We start from the raw sequence: 19,370 nt of genomic DNA, 5'->3' as shown, positions 1-19,370 counted from the left end.
CACACACGTACATACATACACACACACATACACTCACATATACACTCACACACATACACTCACATATACACACGTACACTCACACACATACACACACATACATACATACACTCACATACATACACATACACACACACATATACACACACTCACATACACATACACACACACACACTCACATACACACACATGCACACATAATAATAATCCTTGCATTTGATATAGCACCTTATTACATCTTCGAGACGTCTCAATGCGTTTCACAGAATAGACCGTAAAGTGAATTGCCTTTATATTTGTGGGCAAAACGCGGCAGCCAATTGTGCACAGCAACGTCCCACACACAGTCGTGGATTGAAGGGACCAATTTATTATTGTTTTTGAGAGATTATTAGGTGTGTGGAGTAAGGAAACGTTCCCAAGGTTTCACCCGGCCGGGAATCAAACCCAGGTCTCTCACTTGTGAGGCGAGTGCTCTAACCACTGAGCTACAGGACTCTACGCTCTACATACACGCACTCACATACACACACTCACAGACACTCACACACACGCACTCACATACACACAGACACACACCCACATAAGAGACACACGCACTCATACACAGAGACACACACACAGACAAACACACCCATCCCATAGAGAGAAACACACTGATAGACACACACACATACAGCCATATACACACATACATCCCCCCCCCCCCCCCCCCCCCGAGACACGCATAGACGTACACACACCCAGAGAGACACACAACTAGAGTCACAGAGCCAGGCCAGGGCTGAGGGCGGGGCGGGGGGAGAGCGGGGGTGGGGGAGAGAGACAAAACCTCAATCCCTTCGCCTGCCCCTCCGTAACATCGCCCGACTCCGCCACTGCCTCACCCCTCAGGCGCTGAAACTCTTGTTCACGCCTTCATCGCTCGACTATGCAAACGCCTTCCCAACTCCTCCCTCCACAGGATGCAGATCCTCCAGAACTCTGCAGCCCGTGTCCTCTCCCGCACCAAACTCCGTGACCCCATCTCCCCCACTCTCGCCCGACTCCATTGGCTCCCTATCCTTCAGCGGATCCAGTTCAAGATCCTGGTCCTCACCTACAAAGCCCTCCATGTCCTCGCCCCACCCGACCTCTGCCACTTCCTAACCCCTACCAACCCGCCCATTCCCTCCCCTCAGTCGGCTCTGGCTGCTCCACGTCCCCCGACCCACCCGCCCCACCATTGGCGGGAGAGCCTTCAGCCATTCTGCCCCCAACCTCTGGAACTCCATCCCCCAATCACTCCGCCTCACCCCCTCCTCAGCCTTCTTCAAGTCCCGCCTCAAGACCCTCCTCTCGAACATCGGTCACCCTCCTTCCCCCTCCCCTCCCTTCTCCCCCCTGACCCCAGCTCGGGTCTGGAATGCTGTCACTGTCCAGCTCCTTGGGACATCCTCCTGACGTGAAAGGTGCTATACAAATGTTGTTGTTGCTCCTGTTTGTGAGGTAAAGCTCCCGCGGTGCTGGGTGTGAACGGGGTGGGGGGGAAACAGCACCCGCCAGCTGTCAAACAGGGGATCCGACCCCAAGCCTCTGACTCCCTCTCTCTCTCTCTTCCCCCTCTCCCCTCTCTCCCTTCCCTTTCTCTCTCTTCTGCACTACCCCTCTCTCTATCTACCACCCTTTCTCTCTATCTCACCCCCCCTTTCTCCCTCTTTCTTCCCCTCTCCCCCCTCTCTCCCTCTCTTTCCCCTCTCTCTCTCCCTATCTCCCCACTCTTTCTCCCTCTTTCCCTCCCTCTTCCCCCCTCTCTCCCTCCCTCCCCCCTCTCTCTCCCCTCATATCCCCTCCTCTCCCTTTCTTTTCCCCGCTCTCTCCCCCTCTTCTCTCCTTCCCGCAACCTCTCCCCCTTATATCTCTCCCTCCTCTCCCCCTCTCTCCCCTCCTCTCCCCCCCCCTCTCTCCCCCAGGGCTCGCTCTCTGATTGTCAGCCCATCGTCAGTGCTGCTCATCAATACCACGTTGGAGAACAAGGGGGAGGATTCCTATTCCACGGACCTGCATTTCTCCATCCCCGCCGGTCTCTCATTTCGTAAAACAAACGTCATTCAGGTGAGATACACAGAACCATAGCATCTGACGGCACAGAAGGAGGCCATAAGAGCTGCTAACTAGTCTCACTCCCCCGCTCCTACCCCAAACCGTAACAACTCTGGGTAAAAAAAATGTCTCATCTCCCCTCTGGTTCTTTTGTCAATTACCTGGAATCTATGTGCCTGGTTACTGACCCACCCGCCAGTGGAAACAGTTTTTCCCTATTTACTCTGTCAAAATCCCTCGTAATTTTGAACACCTTTATTAAATCTCCCCTTAACCTTTCTCTGCTCTAAGGAGAACAATCCCGGCTTCTCCAGTCTCTCCACATCACTAAAGTCCCTCATCCCTGGTAACATTCTGGTAAACCTCCTCTGCTCCCTCTCCAAGGCCTTGATATCCTTCCCAAAGTGTGGAGCCCAGAATTGCACACAATACTCCAGCTCAGGCCTAACCAGAGCATCAAATACAAGAATTATTATTATTATTGTAATCCAAAATGCCTGGTAAGAGAATGTCAGATCGACCCCCCCCCCCCCCCCCGTGCCGGTCTCCATTCCGGTTCCTGACCAGGAGGGGCCGCGGTGTCCCGGGGCACTCACTGCTGATGGCAGCACAGCCCGGCCCGGCTCATCAGCAGGACCTGGAAGGGCCGACCAGTCACTGAGGGCCGGGAATCCTCCCCTCAGCTCCTGGTAACCCCACAGCCAAAGCCCTAACTAACGGGGAGGGGGGTCCTCGCTGGACAAGCAGCGGGAAAGCTGCCAGACAGTGATATCAATGGCCGAGCGGTGTGGGTTTAGCCGGTTACACTCCAGCAGTTACCCCAACACACACTCTGGGGTCCCCCCAAGCCTTCCCCCCAAGTTCTCGCCAACCTGTGCCTAACACTTTGCGCAGGAAGAGAGGGAGAGAGAATGCATTCCATTCCAACAAACAACTCGGGAATTTCCATGTGTAGGTGGAATGTATGGTCTCACACACACACACACACATACATAGATACACACACATACGCAGATACACACACATACACAGATGCACACACATACAGACACAGACACACACACAGAGACACTCACAGATACCCACACACATACAGATACACACGCAGACAGACACATAACCAGACAGACACACACACACACACATACAGACATACACATAGACACACATGCACAGCGCTCTGGCTCTGGCTCTGTTGGGGCAGGAAGTGTCTGTGGGTGGGTTTTATTTCCAGATGATTACAGAACGTGTGTGATCTCTTTGTTAAAGTCTTCCAGACCAGTGACTGTCATATGTGACGCCTCCAAAAATTCCGACATCACTCTGAACGGGAAAATCATCTGCAGCATCAACCACCCTGTCTTCAGACCTCACACTAGGGTGAGACACATCCTACCATATCAACCTGTCTGCTCCCTCCGCTCAGCGAGCTCCAGCCTGCTCCACATCCCCCGCCCAGCCCGCCCCACCATCGGAGGTCGGGCCTTCAGCCTCTCTGCCCCCACCCTGTGGAAATCCATCCCACAGTCCCTCCGCCTCGCCCCTCGCCTCCTTCAAGGCCCATCTCAAGACCCTCCCCTTAGACTGTGGTTTCCGCCACCCTCCTACCCCCAACCTCCCCACCCTCCACCCCTCCTGATCCCAACCCCCAGCTCGGGTCCAAATCCCTGACTGTCCGGCGGCTTGGGACATCCTCCCGACGTGAAAGGCGCCGTGTAACTGTCATGTGTTGTTCTTGCCTGGATCTACACATCAGAGACGCTGTCCTTTGGCTGAGACGTCAAACCTCACTCACTCCCCACACATTCCCCCTTCAGGGCGGACATTAAACATCTCCAGAGGCACTGTTTGAAAATAGAAGGGTGTTTCTCTCGTTCTCTCCCCCAGCGTCCCGGCCAATAGTTAAAACCGTTCGCTCGCCTCACAGTTGTTTACAGGGACATCGCTGTGCACAAACAGGGGGGGCTGTCACGTTAAACACACAGTCACTACACTTCGTGGAGTCCTGTAGCTCAGTGGTTAGAGCACTCGCTTTGCAAGTGAGAGACCTGAGTTCAATTCCAGGCAGGGCGAAACCTTGGGCAAGTTTCCTTACTCCACACGCCTAATAATAATCCTCCAAAAAACCAAAAACAATAATTAAATTGGTCATTTTCAATCTACGACTGTTTGTGGGACATTGCTGTGCGCAATTGGCTGCCGCGTTCGCCCACAAATATACAGTCAATTCACTTTACAGTGTGTTCTGTGAAGCGCTTTGGGACGTCTTCCTGACGTGAAAAGCGCTATATCAAATGCAAGGATTATTATTATTATTATTATTATTATTATTTACAACGAGTCCTGGGCAGCACTTTGAGACATGCTCCTTCTTATTTTATTAAAAATTTATCCATCTACCCTATCTCGCTCTAATCATCGATCAATCCACAACTGTTTGCGGGACGCTGCTGTGCGCAATTGGCTGCCGCGTTTCGTCCACTAAACACCCAATCACTACACTTTCCAGTATATTCTGTGAAGCGCTTTGAGACGTTTCGACGATGTGATAAGCTGCTGTATCAAATGCAAGGATTATTACCTCGAATTTCCCTTCTCTCTGCAGGCCATGTTACTCACCACCTTTCATGTCGTGTCCCAAACCAACTGGAAAGAAAGCGTGACATTTAATGTGGACGCTGTTAGGTAATTCTCTGCACCCCCCTATCGCCCTCTCCTCCCCCTACTCTCCCCTATATCAGTGAGCGAATAGTGAACCTGTGGAACATATGTACATGCGACCGCCAGGAAGATAGAAGGCAAACTAGAGAGACCTTGGTCTTTTTTCTTCTAGCATTTCTTATGTTTCTATGTTCTTATTTTAAGTAAGTTTCCTTACTCCACACACCTCTGTTTACCTAGCAGTAGTAGGAACCCGCTTGTTAGTCGATTGACGGATCACTTTTCCGGGGTTAATAATACTAATAATGTGATCACTCAATCCTCGACTGTTTGTGGGACGCTGCTGTGCGGAATTGGCTGCCACAAAATATACAATCAATTCACTTTGCAGTATATTCTGTGAAGCGCTTTGAGACGTCCCAATGACATGATAATTCCTTACATTAAATGCAAGGATTATTATTATAAAACAAGGTTATTCCAAATCGTTCTCTTTTTCTTTCTTTCCATCAGTTTGAACAAAAAACGAGATACCAAACACAGCTCCGCCCGTCAATCACTGCCTGTGCAGTTTCAAATCAATGTCATTCTGAAAGGGTGAGTTTTACCCCCACCCTCACCCGCACTCCCTACGCTTCACACACACCCCGGCCTTGTGTCCTAACAGGTGACATACTGTAACCCTCCTACTCCCTCATCTGTGTGTATGTGTGTCTCTATCTATGTGTGTGTGTCTGTGTGTGTCTCTATCGGTGTGTGTATGTCTGTATATATGTGTGTCTGTGGCTGTGTGTGTCTTTGTGTGTGTCTATTTATAAAATATAATTCACTTTACAGTATATTCTGTGAAGCACTTTGAGATTCTCAAAGATATGATCAGGCGCTATATCGTGTGTGCATCTGTCTGTCTGTGTGTGTCTGTTTGTGTGAATGCGTATATGTGTGTGTGTGTTTCTGTATGTGTGTGTATCTGTGTCTGTGAAAGTGTGTGTGTTTGTGACTGTGTAAGTGTGTGTGAATAGGAGTGTGTGTATGTGAGTTGTGTGTTAGTCAGCAAACTTGACAGACATAAGATATTTCAGTGTTAAAGGCTGTCACTGCGGATTGTTACTCCAGTATTGATTCATGTCTCTTCAGATTAGAATCAACTCAGTACATAAATGGCACATCTAATGCAGAGGTGCAGATGCCCATTGAACATGTGTACAAGGTAACTTGTCTCGCGTTCCACATACAGCACCGCTCACGCCGCACACATCTCCGAGCTTCACAGCACCTCACACTGATCAATTAGCTAAGGCTGGGGCTGTGGTTGGGGCTCGGGCTGGGGTTTGGGGCTGAGATTGGAGCTGGGGGTTGGGGCTGAGGTTGTGGTTGGGTTTGGGGTTGGTGTTGGGGCTAGGGTTGGAGCTGGAGTTTGGTGCTGGGGTTCAGGGCTGGGGACTGGGGCTGGAGTTTGGGGTTGGAGCTGGAGGTTGGGATTGGGGCTGGAGTTTGGGGTCGGGGCTGATGTTGGGGCTGGGGTTGGGGTTGTGGTCAGGCCTGGGGTAGGGGTTGGGGTCGGAGCTGGGATCGCAGCTGGGGTCGAGGCTGAGGTTGGGGCTGGGCTCGGGGTCGGAGCCGTGGTTGGGGTCGGGGCTGGGTTCGGGACTGGGGTTGGGGTCGGAGCTGGGGTTGGGGTCAGGGTTGGAGTTGGGGTCAGGGCTAGGGTTGGGCGAGTGGTTGGGGCTGGGGTCGGGGCTCGGGTTGGGGTTGAGGTCGGGGCTGGGTTGAGGTCGGGGCTGGGTTCGGGACTGGGGTTGGGGTTGGGGCTGTGTTCGGGGATGTGATCGGGGATGGGGATGGGGTTGGGGATGGGGTTAGGGTTGGGGATGGAATGGGGGATGGGGTCGGGTTTGGGGTCGGGGATGCAGTCGGGGTTAGGGTTGGAGATGGACTCGAGGATGGGGTCAGGGCTGGGGTTGGGGTCAGGGCTGGGGTTGTGGCTGGGGTTGGGCTGGGGTTGGGGATGGGGTCGGATTTTGGGTCAGGGCTGGGGTTAGGTTTCGGGGCTGGGGTCGAGGTCGGGGCTGTGGTTGGGGTCGGGTTTGGGGTTAGGGTCAGGATTGGGTTGGGGTCGGGATGTGGTCGGAATGGGGTTGGGTTCGGGATGTCGTTGGTATGGGGTTGGTGTTGGGGATGAGGTTGGGGTCGGGGCTTGGATCGGGGATGGGGTCGAGGACGGGTGTAATATCAGGCTGGTTGGATGCCCGACAGGTTGAGAACTTGGGTCAGGTCAGCCTCCCCGTGACTCTGACGTTTAAGGTTCCCATTGCCATGAAACCGAACATTTTCTGGGAATCGATCAATATCAGCAGCAACGATGTGAGTGACGACTGTCTGTCCGTCTGTCTGTCTGTCTGTGTCTGTCTGTGTGACCCCATCTCCCCCACTCTCGCCCGACTCCATTGGCTCCCTATCCTTCAGAGGATCCAGTTCAAGATCCTGGTCCTCACCTACAAAGCCCTCCATGGCCTCGCCCCACCCTACCTCTGCGACCTCCTAACCCCCTACCAACCCACCCGCTCCCTCCCCTCAGTCGGCTCTGGCTGCTCCACGTCCCCCGACCCATCCACCCCACCATTGGCGGGAGAGCCTTCAGCCACTCTGCCCCCAACCTCTGGAATTCCATCCCCCAATCACTCCGCCTCTCCCCCTCCTTAGCCTCCTTCAAGTCCCACCTCAAGACCCTCCTCTTCGACCAGGCCATCGGTCTCTCTGTCGTATTCTCTTGTCTTTGTCTCTCTCGCAGTCTCTCTGTCTCTCTCATTCTCTCTCTTAATCTCTCTCATTCTATCAGTCTCTATCTCGGTCTCTTTCTCAGTCTCTATTTCAGTCTCTCTCTGTCTCAGTCTTTTCTCTCAGTATCTCTCTCAGTCTCTCTCTCTCTCTCTCAGTCTATCTCTCTCTCTCGCTCACCCAGTCATTCTCTTTCTTTCCTCAGCTCACCAATATAAAATGTAGACGCAGTAACCAGACAAGTAACGAGAAAAGCTCCCCGGTGAGTAACCGCATCTCACATAGTGACACTGGCATACACAGACAGGGACATGAAAGGTGCTGAGAGAGAGTAAGAGTGAATGAGTTAGACTGAGACAGTGAGTGAGAGTGAGAGAGAGAGAGATTGAGAGAGAGACTGAGAAAGAGAGAGAGATGTTTAACGTCCACCTGAACAGGGCACAGACGGGGATCTTGGTTTAACTCGGTTTAATGTCTCATCCAAAGGACAGCGCCAAAAAGATGTGATTTATAAGCACTCTCAAATGGCTAAAATATCCACAAATAAACCCGATTAAAAACCTCAGAAAGCAGACAGGCTGAATTGTGATTGGCCCTGACATAGGAACAGGAGGAGGCCATTCAGCCCCTCGAGTTTGTTCCTCCATTCTATTAGATCATGGCTGATCTGTACTTCAACTCCAATAATAATAATAACAATTGTTGTTTTTGATAGAGCCCCTTATCACGTCTTCAAGACGTCTCAAAGCGCTAAACAGAATGTACTGTTTCTGTTTAAAGTGGACTGGTGTTAAAGATGGAGTCCTGTAGCTCAGTGGTGAGAGCGCTCTCCTCACAAGCGAGAGGAACTGGGTTTGATTCCCAGACAGATCGAAACATTGGGCAAGTTTCCTTACTCCACACGCCTGTTTATCTAGTAGTAAGTAGGAGCCTGGATATCAGTCAATTGGCGGATCGCTTTTCCGGGGATAATAATCCCTTAAACACATAATAATTTAATAGGGTGACGCTGCTGTGCGCAATTGGCTGCCGTGTTTCACCCACAAAATATACAGTCAATTCACTTTACAGTTTATTCTGTGAAGCGCTTTGAGATGTCTCAAAGACGTGATAAGGTGCTGTATTCGATTTCAAGATCCTCTCCCTTGTATTCAAGTCCCTGCGCTCCTCTGCACCCCCCGACCTCTCTGACCTCCTCTCTCCTCAAAACAGTACTCGTTGCCTTCAATCCTCTGGGTCTGGCCTCCTCCTCATCCCCCGAGTCCTCCGCTCCACCCTCAGTGGCCGTGCCTTCAGCCACTATGCCCTGAGGCTCTGGAACTCCCTTCTGGAACTCCCTTCGTCTCGCTCCCTCCCTTCCTATTTTCAGGTCTCTGCTGAAGACCTTTCTTTTCGACCGCACCCTTGGTCACCTTCTCCTCTCCCCTCCCCCCCCCGCCCCCCCCCCAGCTCGGCCCCCGGGATCCGTTACTGTAAAGCGCTCTGAGACGTCGGGGCGCTATATAAATCTGAGTTGTTGTTGTTGTATCAAATGCAAGGATTATTATTATTATTATCTCTCCATCTCAGTCTGGACAATGTGAATGGATTCAGCCATAAATCCACAGGCTTTTGGGGGAGGGAGAGAGTTCCAGATTTCCACTCCCCTTTGTGTGTGTGCGTGAAAACTGCCTCCTGATTTAATAATAATAATCCTTGCATTTGATATAGCGCTTTTCACGTCGGAAGGACGTCCCAAAGCGCTTCACAGAACACACTGTGAAGTGAAATGACTGTATATTTGTGGGCGAACGCGGCAGCCAATTGCGCACAGCAATGTCCCACAAACAGTCGTAGATTGAAGATGACCAATTTATTATTGTTTTGGTGTTTGGAGGGATTATTATTAGGCTCTGTGTGGAGTAAGGAAACTTGCCCAAGGTTTCGCCCTCTGCCTGGAATTGAACTCCGGTCTCTCGCTTGCAAAGCGAGTGCTCTAACCACTGAGCTACAGGACTCCAAAGAAAGCTACAGGACTTTCACTGTTAAATGGTTGTACCGTTGAGACGCTGCCCCTTGCCTGAGGCTTGTGCTGTGTGGGTTACAGGTCACGGTTTGGCTCGTGGAGGTGTGTGATTTGGCAACCCTGGACATCGCTCAGACTGTAGTCTTCCACGTTTCTGGAGTCATCAAGACAAAGGGATTAGAGCAGGTACAGCCGCTCATCATTACACCAACCACGCGCTTTTACAACAACAACTTGCACTTACACATCGCCCTCCACGCAGGGTAGTGTCTCAGAGCTAGTGGCGGAGCCTGACTCCGAGCCACTGATGTGGGGGTGGGAGGTGGACGGAAGCACGGTCCAAGAGGAAGCTTTTCAGACTTGACTTGAAGGGGGAGAGAGGGAGCAAGGCGGAGGGATTGAGGGAGAGTGTACCAGAGTTTTGGGGTGTACCGGCTGAAAGCGCGACCTCCGATGGTGGGGCGGAGGGTGCGAGGGACGAGCAGGAGGGCAGTGCCAGTCGAGCAGAGACGCCGGGTGGTGGACTGGGGAGTGAGGAGGTTGGAGAGATCGGGAAGTGCCAGAAAGTGAAGGCATCTGAACACGAGTGTGAGGATCTTGAAGTTGATCGGTTCGGTGATGGGGAGCCAGTGGAGCCCGGCTGTAGCGGCTGAAAGCGTGGCCATCGATGGTGTGACGGAGGAGAGCTATGGAAAAGACTCCCTAAGGAGACGCTGGAAGCAGAAAGTGTTGATTCTTTCAAGAACAAATGAGATGGATTTCTTTTAGGAAACACGGGTTTCCGTGTGTGTCAGACACCGGCCGGTCACGGTGACGGGTTTCCGTGTGTGTCAGACACCGGCCGGTCACGGTGACGGGTTTCCGTGTGTGTCAGACACCGGCCGGTCACGGTGACGGGTTTCCGTGTGTGTCAGACACCGGCTGGTCACGGTGACGGGTTTCCGTGTGTGTCAGACACCGGCCGGTCACGGTGACGGGTGTCCGTGTGTGTCAGATACCGGCCGGTCACGGTGACGGGTTTCCGTGTGTGTCAGACACCGGCTGGTCACGGTGACGGGTTTCCGTGTGTGTCAGACACCGGCCGGTCACGGTGACGGGTTTCCGTGTGTGTCAGACACCGTCTGGTCACGGTGACGGGTTTCCGTGTGTGTCAGACACCGGCTGGTCACGGTGACGGGTTTCCGTGTGTGTCAGACTGATGTTAATGGCAGTCCTGTTGTGAGGAGGTGGCAGGGGAGAGAGATTGATCACTCACCCGCTTATACATGTGTCTTTCAGTCAAAACATCTCCTTGAAACTAACGCCGAGGTGACTTATGATACAAAGCGGTTCATCCAGTCTACAACACTGTTCCAGAAAGCAACGGTTAGCTCCTGCTCATGTCTCTCTCTTTCCCTCTCTCTCGGTTTCTCCTCCTGTCTCTCCTTCTCTCTGTTTCTCATCTTTCCTCTGTGTGTGTGTGTATGTCTCTCTCTCTCTCTCTCTCTCTGTTTCTCCTTCTGTCTCTCAGTATACTCTCTTTCTCAGTTTCTCCCTCTGTCTCTCTCTCTCTATTTATCTCACTTTCTCTCCCCGCATCTCTCTCTTTCTGTCTCATTCCCTCAGTCTCCCTCTCGATCACTCTCTCTCTCTCTCTGTCAGTCTCTCTCTATCTCAGATCTCAGTAATCAGATTTATTTTAGTTTAGTTCTGTGTTTTATTGTGTTTCGCAGCTCAGGACCCAAGATAGATATGTCTATTAGTTGTGTATGCGTGCGAGTGTGTGTGTGTGAGTGAGTGAGCGAGTGATGACGAGTGAGTGAAGTGTATGTATGTGTGTTTGTGTGTCGGTATGTGTGTGTGTATGTATATGCATGTGTGTGAGTGCATGTACACGTGTATGTTTGTGTGTGTGAGTGTATGTATGTGCTTGTGTATGTATGTGTGTCTATGTATGTGTTTGTGTGTGTATGTATGTATGTGTGTATGTGTGCGTGTGTTTATGTATGTATGCGAGCGTGTGTGTGTGTGCATGTGTGTGTGCGTGTGTGTATATATGTATGTATGTGTATAGTGTGAGCGTGTGTGTGTGTGTGTAGTGTGTGTGTGTAGTGTAGTGTGTGTGTAGTGTGTGTGTGTTGTGTGTGTGTAGTGTGTGTGTAGTGTGTGTGTGTAGTGTAGTGTGAGTGTGTGTGCGTAGTGTGTGTGCGTAGTGTGTGTGTAGTGTGTGTGCGTAGTGTAGTGTGTGTGTAGTGTGTGTGTAGTGTGTGTGTAGTGTGTGTGTTGTGTATGTGTGTGTGTTGTGTGTGTAGTGTGTGTGTGTAGTGTGTGTGCGTAGTGTAGTGTGTGTGTGTAGTGTAGTGTGTGTGTGTAGTGTGTGTGTGTGTGTTGTGTGTAGTGTGTGTGTGTAGTGTGTGTGTGTAGTGTGTGTGTAGTGTAGTGTGTGTGTGTAGTGTGTGTGTGTTGTGTGTGTAGTGTGTGTGTGTGTGTAGTGTAGTGTGTGTGTGTAGTGTAGTGTGTGTGTAGTGTGTGTGTGTAGTGTGTGTGTGTGTGTGTTGTGTGTAGTGTGTGTGTAGTGTAGTGTGTGTGTGTGTGTGTGTAGTGTGTGTGTGTAGTGTGTGTGTGTGTTGTGTGTAGTGTGTGTGTGTGTAGTGTAGTGTGTGTGTGTAGTGTAGTGTGTGTAGTGTGTGTGTGTTGTGTGTGTGTGGTGTAGTGTGTGTGTGTGTGTAGTGTGTGTGGTTGTGTGTAGTGTGTGTATGGTGTGTGTAGTGTGTGTGTATGGTGTGTGTAGTGTGTGTAGTGTAGTGGTGTGTGTGTGTGTGTGTGGTGTGTGTGTAGTGTGTGGTGTGTATTGTGTGTGGTGTGTGTGTTGTGTAGTGTAGTGTGTGTGTGTAGTGTGTGTAGTGTAGTGTGTGTGTGTAGTGTGTGTGTGTAGTGTAGTGTGTGTGTGTGTGTGTAGTGTGTGTGTGTAGTGTGTGTGTGTGCGTAGAGTTCTGGGTTGAGGTAAAGAGAACGAGTTGCTCGATCCTTACCCCTGAAAATCAAACATCACCTCCAGTTGGTCAGTGCAGATATCATCAGAGCCGCATTGCTTCTTAAACAGCAGCTAATAATAAATAATAATAAGAGAGAGAGAGTGTGAGAGAGGGAGAGAGAGGAGGGTAGAGGGAGGGGGAGTGTGTAAGACAGAATGAGAGAGGGAGAGAAAGAGTGCGTGTGAGGGAATGAGACTCTCTCACCCTCTCTTTTTCTCATCCTCCCTCTCTCTCCCTTCCCCCTCTCTCTTATCCTTACTCTTCCTCTCTCTCATCCTCTACCTCCCTCTTTCGCCCTCTCCCTCCCACTCTCCTGCATTCCCTCATCCTCTCTCGCTCTCTCTCTCGCCCTCTTTTCTTCTCTCTGTCTCACTCTCTCTCATTCACTCAATACCCCACCGCCCTTTTCTCTCTCTCCCTTTCTTGCTCTATCCCACATCTCACTCCCAGTCCCTCACCATCTCGCCCCCTCCCTCCCATACTATGACTCTCTCTCTCTCTCACCCTGTCCCTCTCTCTCTCACTCTCTCTCCCTGACTCCCCCTCTCTCTCCCACTCTTGCTCTCTCCTTCCCTCTCTCTGCTTCCCCCACTCCCTCCCTTCCGTGTTATCTCTCCCTCTCTGCCCCTCTCCCCCCCACTCTCTCCCCCATTCTTTTTCTCTCGCTCCTTCTCTTGTTCTCTTCCCTCCCTCTCCCTCCCTCTCCCCTGTCAGTGCCTCCCTATGTAGACGGTGCAGTGTAAGCGCAGGTTATTGTGGCTGAAACCTCACCGTGCCTGTGTGGGTGATGTTTTCACCCCCTTTCATCACAGGGATCAGATTCCGTTGACCTGAGATCTTCTCTCCTGTCACCGAGGCAGCCACATGCAACAGAATGGGATTCAGGCTGTCCAGGATACAAGGCTAGGAGAGAGAGAGAGAGAGAGAGAGAGAGAGTGTGAGAGAGAGAAATTCCCTTCTCGTTCCCCTTCGACAGCGCCGTGGGAGACCTTTAACGTTCGCCTGAGCAGGGCGCGGATGGGGAGTGAGGTTGAACATCTCTTCGGTGTCTCTGACAATGCGTCTCTCTCTCCGTCTCTCTCTCTCTCTCTCCCCAGCGCTGCGATGTAGCATCTGTTTAGGCTGTGTGATTCCAGCTATAAAGTCATTGACGTGTGGGGCTCAAACCCATAACCTTCTGACTCGGAGGCCAGAAAGCGAGCAACTAAACCAGGTTGACCCACAGTGACTGAGCCGGGCTGACACACAGCGACTGAGCCGGACTGACACACAGCGACTGAGCCGGGTTGACCCACAGCGACTGAGCCGGGCTGACACACAGCGACTGAGCCAGGCTGACACACAGCGACTGAGCCGGGTTGACCCACAGCGACTGAGCCGGGCTGACACACAGTGACTGAGCCGGGCTGACACACAGCGACTGAGCCGGGCTGACACACAGCGACTGAGCCGGGCTGACACACAGCGACTGAGCCAGGCTGACACACAGCGACTGAGCCGGGCTGACACACAGCGACTGAGCCGGGCTGACACACAGCGACTGAGCCGGGCTGACACACAGTGACTGAGCCGGGCTGACACACAGCGACTGAGCCGGGCTGACACACAGCGACTGAGCCGGGCTGACACACAGCGACTGAGCCGGGCTGACACACAGCGACTGAGCCGGGCTGACACACAGCGACTGAGCCGGGCTGACAGAGAGCGGACTTTAAATCTCATGTGGAAGTGGGTTTCCATTGAGTCACAACAAAAGGGATTTTAATCTCCAACTGAGCATTCCCTGGGTTGTCCTTCCGCAGTGAAGCACTGTATAAATGTACATTGTCATAGAAGGAGGCCATTCGGTCCATCAACTCTCTCTGTGTAAAAAAAATTCTCCTCATCTCCCCCTCTGGTTCTTTTGACAATTATCTTTCCTCTATGTCCCCTGATTACTGCCAGAGGAAACCGTTTCTCCCTATTTACTCTATCAAAACCCCTCAAAATTTTGAACACCTTTATTTAACCTCCCCTCAACCCTCCCTAGTCTAAGGAGAACAATCCCGGTTTCTCCAGTCTCTCCGTATAACTAAAGTCCCTCATCCCTGGTAACATTCTGGTGAATCTTCTCTGATCCCTCTCCAAAGTCTTGTTATCCTTCCTAATGTGCGGTGCCCAGAATTGGACACTATACTCCAGCTCAGGCCTAACCAGTGACTTAGGTTTAACAGAACTTCCTTGCTTTTGTACCCTACGTCTCTATGTAGTGACTGTATATTTTGTGGGCGAAACGTGGCAGCCAATTGCGCACAGCAGTGTCCCACAAACAGTCGTGGATTGAGAGACCAAATTTGTTTTGGGGGAAGGGATTACTCCTGGAAAGCGATGCGCCAATCGACTAACAACTGGGTTCCTACTGACCTGCTGGGTAAACAGAGGCGTGTGGAGTACGGAAACTTGGCAAAGGTTTTGCCCCGGCCGGGAATCGAACCCAGGTCCTCTGGTGCTCTAACCACCGAGCTACAGGACTCCTGGCTTGTACCTTGACGTTTATCTGGGTTTTTACACAGGCCTCTTTCCTTCCTGTATCAACGGACTGTGTCCCGCTCCTCTGACTCCCCAGTTCTGCTCGCTGGATTTTTCGGGCGATGTCCAGAGCCAGCTGATAGGAGATTTTGACATTGAGATTTCCTGTTTACACAAGGCAGACATTTTATACCAGCACCCAGCAAAACGTTCAGCTTCTGTCTGCAATCCTCACTCCCTCCATCCCCCCCTCCCTCCCTCTCTCCATCCCTCCCACTCTCCATCCCTCCCTCTCTCCATCCCTCCCTGCCCCCCTCCCTCCCTCTCTCCATCCCTCCCACTCTCCATCCCTCCCTCTCTCCATCCCTTCCTCACTCCCTCTCCATCCCTCCATCTCTCCATCCCTCCGTCCCTCCATCCCTCCCTCTCTCCATCCCTCCCTCACTGCCTCTCCATCCCACCCTCTCCCCATCCCTCCCTCTCTCCATCCCTCCCTCACTGCCTCTCCATCCCTCCCTCATTCACTCCATGCCTCCCTCAATCCTTCACTCCATTCATCCTCCCCTCACCTCACCCCCTCTCGATCCCTCATTCCCTCCCTCCCTCTCTCATTCCCTCCCTTCATCTCTCCTTCTCTCCTTGCTCGCTTGCTCCATCTCTTTCCATCCCTCCACCATGGGAAATATCTAATTCCATTCCCAAAAAAAAGAATAAAAGGGACGACAGGAGAGAGAGGATAGAAAGAGAGAGACCAAGAGAGAAAGAGAGGAGATGGAGAGAAGAGAGGGAGAGATGTATAGAGAGAGAGCAGATGGAGAGGAGAGAAAAGAGAGGGAAAGAGGAGGGAAAGAGATGGTGAGAGAGAGAGAGAGAGAGAGAGAAAGAAAGGAGAGATAGAGAGGTAGACAAAGAGAAGCTGTAAGAGAAAGTCAGGGAGAGAAGAGAGAACAAGAGACAGAGAGAGGTAGAGAGAGGAGAGAAGAGAGAGAACAAGGTAGAGAAGAGAGAGGAGGAAGGTGGGGAGAGAGGAGGGAGAGGGGAGGAGGAAGAGAGAAGAAAGAGATAGACTGAGAGGGGAGGGAGGAGGAGGGAGAAGAGAGAGAGACAGAGTGAGAGAGAGACAAAGGTAGAGAGAGGAGAGAAAATAAAGAGAGAAAGAGGTAGAGAAGAGAGGAGGAAGATGGGGGAAAGAGAGAGGTGATGGAGAGAAGAGAGAGACTGAGACTGAAAGAAGCGATGGAGAGAAGGGAGAGACTGAGAGGTAGAGAGAGAGAGAGGAGATGGAGAGAAGAGCGAGACTGAGTAGAGAGAGAGAGAGAGAGCGAGCGAGAGAGAGACTGGGAGAGGAGATGGAGAGAAGAGAGAGACTGAGAGATAGAGAAAGAGAGGAGAGAGGAGTGACACAAACCTAGTGTGTCGGGGATGTCCTTTATGATGGTGAAGCAGACATTGGCGGTTACTGGTGTGCCCTGCGCTGCGGGGGCCGAACACCCATCGTCCAATGGGCTTATATTGTCAGGAGTGAACGTCACCGTGACCTTCAACTGCAGCACTGGCCGAGAACTGGGTACACACACAACATCCAGCGTGTCACACACACAACATCCAGCGTGTCACACACACGACATCCAGCGTGTCACACACACGACATCCAGCGTGTGTCACACGCACGACATATTATTATTATTATTATCCAGCGTGCGTCACACACACGGCATCCAGCGTGTTTCACACACACGGCATCCAGCGTGCATCACACACACGGCATCCAGCGTGTTTCACACACACGACATCCAGCGTGCATCACACACACGACATCCAGTGTGTTTCACACACACGACATCCAGCGTGCGTCACACACACGGCATCCAGCGTGCGTCACACACACGGAATCCAGCGTGTTTCACACACACGACATCCAGTGTGTGTCACACACACGACATCCAGGCATTCGGCCCATGGTGTCTGCGCCGGCTCCTAAAAGAGCAATCTAACTCAATCCCACTGGACCGCTTTCTCTCCACAATCCTGTCCTCCCCAAATACCCATCTACTTCTGTCTTAAAAGTTGTTATTGAATTGGGTTCCACTACCCTTTTAGGTAATGCATTCCAGATCCCAACATCTCACTGGGTAAAAAAACCTCCCCGCTGTTTCTTTTAACAACTATCTGAAATCGGTGTCCTCGGGTTACTGACCCACATACCAGTGGAAACAGTTTTTCCCCATTCAACCTGTCAAATCCTGTCATGATCTTGAAAATCTCTATTAAATCCCCTCTTAATCTTCTCTGCTCGAGGGAGAATAATCCTAGTTTCGCTAACCTCTCCTCATAACTAAGGTCCTTCATTCCTGGGACCACTCTGGTAAACCTCCTTTGCACCCTCTCCAATGCCCAAACATCTTTCCTAAAGTGCGGTGCCCAGAACTGAACGGAGTCTCCAACTGAGGACTAACAGCATTTTATAAATATTCAACATAACCTCCTGACTTGTGTATTCTATGCCCCATTTATGAAGCATCGTATCCCATATGTTTTCTTAACAGCTTTATCTACCTGTCCGGCCACCTTCAGAGATTTGCTTATGTGGACCCCCAGGTCTCTGTTCATTTGTCTCCTTTAAGATTGTACCATCAGCTTATACCGCGTCTCCTCATTCTTCCTACCAAAATGCAACACTTCACATTTCTCCTCATTAATTCTCATCTGCCACGTTTCTGCCCATTTTACCAATCTGTCTAAGTACTCTTGGAGTCTGGTGCTGTCCTCCTCACTATTAACTACTTTTCCTGGCTTAGTATCATCTGCAAATTTGGAAATTGTGCTCCTTATATCCAGATTCAGATCATTAATATAGATCAGAAAGAGCAGTGGTCCCAATACCGACCCCTGAGGGACACCACTACACACCTCCCTCCAGTCAGAAAAGCAACCACTCTATGCTTTCTGTCGTTGCCTGTGTTCCTCTGGGTCTGGCCTCCTCCTCATCCCCTGAGTCCTCCACTCCACCCTCGGCGGCCGTGCCTTCAGCCACTATGCCCCGAGGCTCTGGAACTCCCTTCCTTATTCCCTTCGTCTCGCTCCCTCTCTTCCTATTTTCAGGTCTCTGCTAAAGACCTTTCTGTTCGACTGCGCCTTTGGTCACCTTCCTCCACCTCCCCGTGCCTCTGCCCCGGGATCCGTTACTGTGAAGCTCTCTGAGACGCCATCCGGCATGGAGGGCGCTATATAAATCCAAATTGTTGTTGCTTTGTACAGGGGAGTAACATTTGCAACCTTCCAACTTGTAGCCAGTTTAGCCCCAAGGAGGAAAGGTACAGGTTATAATGAAGGGGTCAGGATCTTAGTCTCACCGAAGGATGAAAAGATGGTCCAAAGCCCCCACGCTGATGTCAGTCAGATTATCCCCAGTCAGGTCCAGAGAGCCATCGATAGAGCGTCCAAAATATCTCAACTTTCCATCAATGCTGCTCCCCTTCAACACGCTGTTAACAGCAAAAACCAGCACATCAACTGCATTAATAGAAGCACCATCATGGAGCCCTGTAGCTCAGTGGTTAGACCACTCGCCTCGCAAGTGAAAGGACCTGGGTTCGATTCCCGGCAGGGCGAAACCTTAGGCAAGTTTCCTTACTCCGCACGCCTGTTTACCAACAGTCAGTAGTAACCCGGTTGTTAGGTGATTGGCAGATCACTTTTCCAGGGATGATAATCCCTTCAAAAAAATATATGAAATATAAATAAATAAAAATGTGGTCATTCGATCCAGGATTGTTTGTGGGACGCTGCTGTGTGCAATTGGCTGCTGTGTTTGGCCCACAAAATATCCGGTCACTTCACTTTACACTATATCCTGTAAAGCGTTTGAGATGTAATAAGGCACTATATCGAAAACAAGGATTTGTAGGATTTCAGGATCCTCTCACTGGTCTTCAAACCCCTCCACTCCCTGGCACCTCCCTACCTCTCCGACCTGCTTACTCCCAACCCACTATCCACTGCTTCTGCTTGACTGGCTACGGACTTCTGTTTGCCCCTCGTCCCCTCTGCTCCACACCGGTGGCCGTTCTTTCAGCCATTACGCCCCAAAACTCTGTCAGTCTCTCCCTCAATCCCTCTGCCTGGTCCCCTCCTTTCCCTCTTTTAATAATAATAGTAATCCTTGCATTTGATACGGCGCCTTATACATCTTCGAGACGTCTCAATGCGCTTCACAGGATATAAACCAACAACAAATGACATTTACACAGCGCCTTTCACGTCAGGAGGACGTCCCAAGGCACTGGACAGACAGAGATTCGCACCCGATCTGGCTTGGATCA

At 51.3% G+C, this 19,370-nt stretch overlaps 2 protein-coding genes across 2 annotated transcripts in view; one reads left to right on the top strand and one right to left on the bottom strand.

Annotated features, from left to right (window-relative positions):
• The window catches only part of LOC103172884 (integrin alpha-M-like), an 11,382-nt gene extending 127 nt beyond the window's left edge, over positions 1-11,255 (top strand). The window contains exons 2-11 of the mRNA XM_042331709.1: positions 1,953-2,094; positions 3,352-3,462; positions 4,688-4,767; positions 5,257-5,340; positions 5,881-5,953; positions 7,000-7,107; positions 7,727-7,783; positions 9,608-9,712; positions 10,805-10,907; positions 11,239-11,255. Coding sequence (XP_042187643.1) covers positions 1,953-2,094; positions 3,352-3,462; positions 4,688-4,767; positions 5,257-5,340; positions 5,881-5,953; positions 7,000-7,107; positions 7,727-7,783; positions 9,608-9,712; positions 10,805-10,907; positions 11,239-11,255 — 880 coding nt within the window. The remainder of the gene's footprint in view (positions 1-1,952; positions 2,095-3,351; positions 3,463-4,687; positions 4,768-5,256; positions 5,341-5,880; positions 5,954-6,999; positions 7,108-7,726; positions 7,784-9,607; positions 9,713-10,804; positions 10,908-11,238) is intronic.
• Positions 11,256-12,479: 1,224 nt separating this feature from the next.
• Positions 12,480-19,127, bottom strand: LOC103172180 (integrin alpha-M-like). The gene is made up of 6 exons (XM_042331708.1): positions 19,069-19,127; positions 18,402-18,533; positions 16,457-16,611; positions 15,065-15,213; positions 13,312-13,443; positions 12,480-12,611 (listed from the first exon to the last, which is right to left on the bottom strand). The coding sequence occupies exons 1-6, from the start codon at positions 19,125-19,127 to the stop codon at positions 12,534-12,536; spliced, it is 705 nt and encodes a 234-aa protein (XP_042187642.1). The 3' UTR covers positions 12,480-12,533.
• Between the last annotated feature and the right edge of the window lie 243 nt (positions 19,128-19,370).

This window comes from Callorhinchus milii, unplaced genomic scaffold, assembly GCF_018977255.1.
Source record: "Callorhinchus milii isolate IMCB2004 unplaced genomic scaffold, IMCB_Cmil_1.0 Scaffold2, whole genome shotgun sequence".
Lineage (NCBI taxonomy): Eukaryota > Metazoa > Chordata > Chondrichthyes > Chimaeriformes > Callorhinchidae > Callorhinchus > Callorhinchus milii.
Note: the sequence above shows the minus strand (reverse complement) of the source record. Positions and strands in the feature narration are given on the sequence as shown.

Coding starts and splice junctions, on each gene's coding strand:
- LOC103172180 (XM_042331708.1), bottom strand. CDS start 19,127: ATGGCTGAAAGAACGGCCACCGGTGTGGAGCAGAGGGGACGAGGGGCA. Junction 15,214..16,456: donor GGACATCCCCGACACACTAG/GTTTGTGTCACT, acceptor TTGTGTAAACAG/GAAATCTCAATGTCAAAATC. Junction 13,444..15,064: donor AAACCCAGATAAACGTCAAG/GTACAAGCCAGG, acceptor TCTCTCTCCTAG/CCTTGTATCCTGGACAGCCT.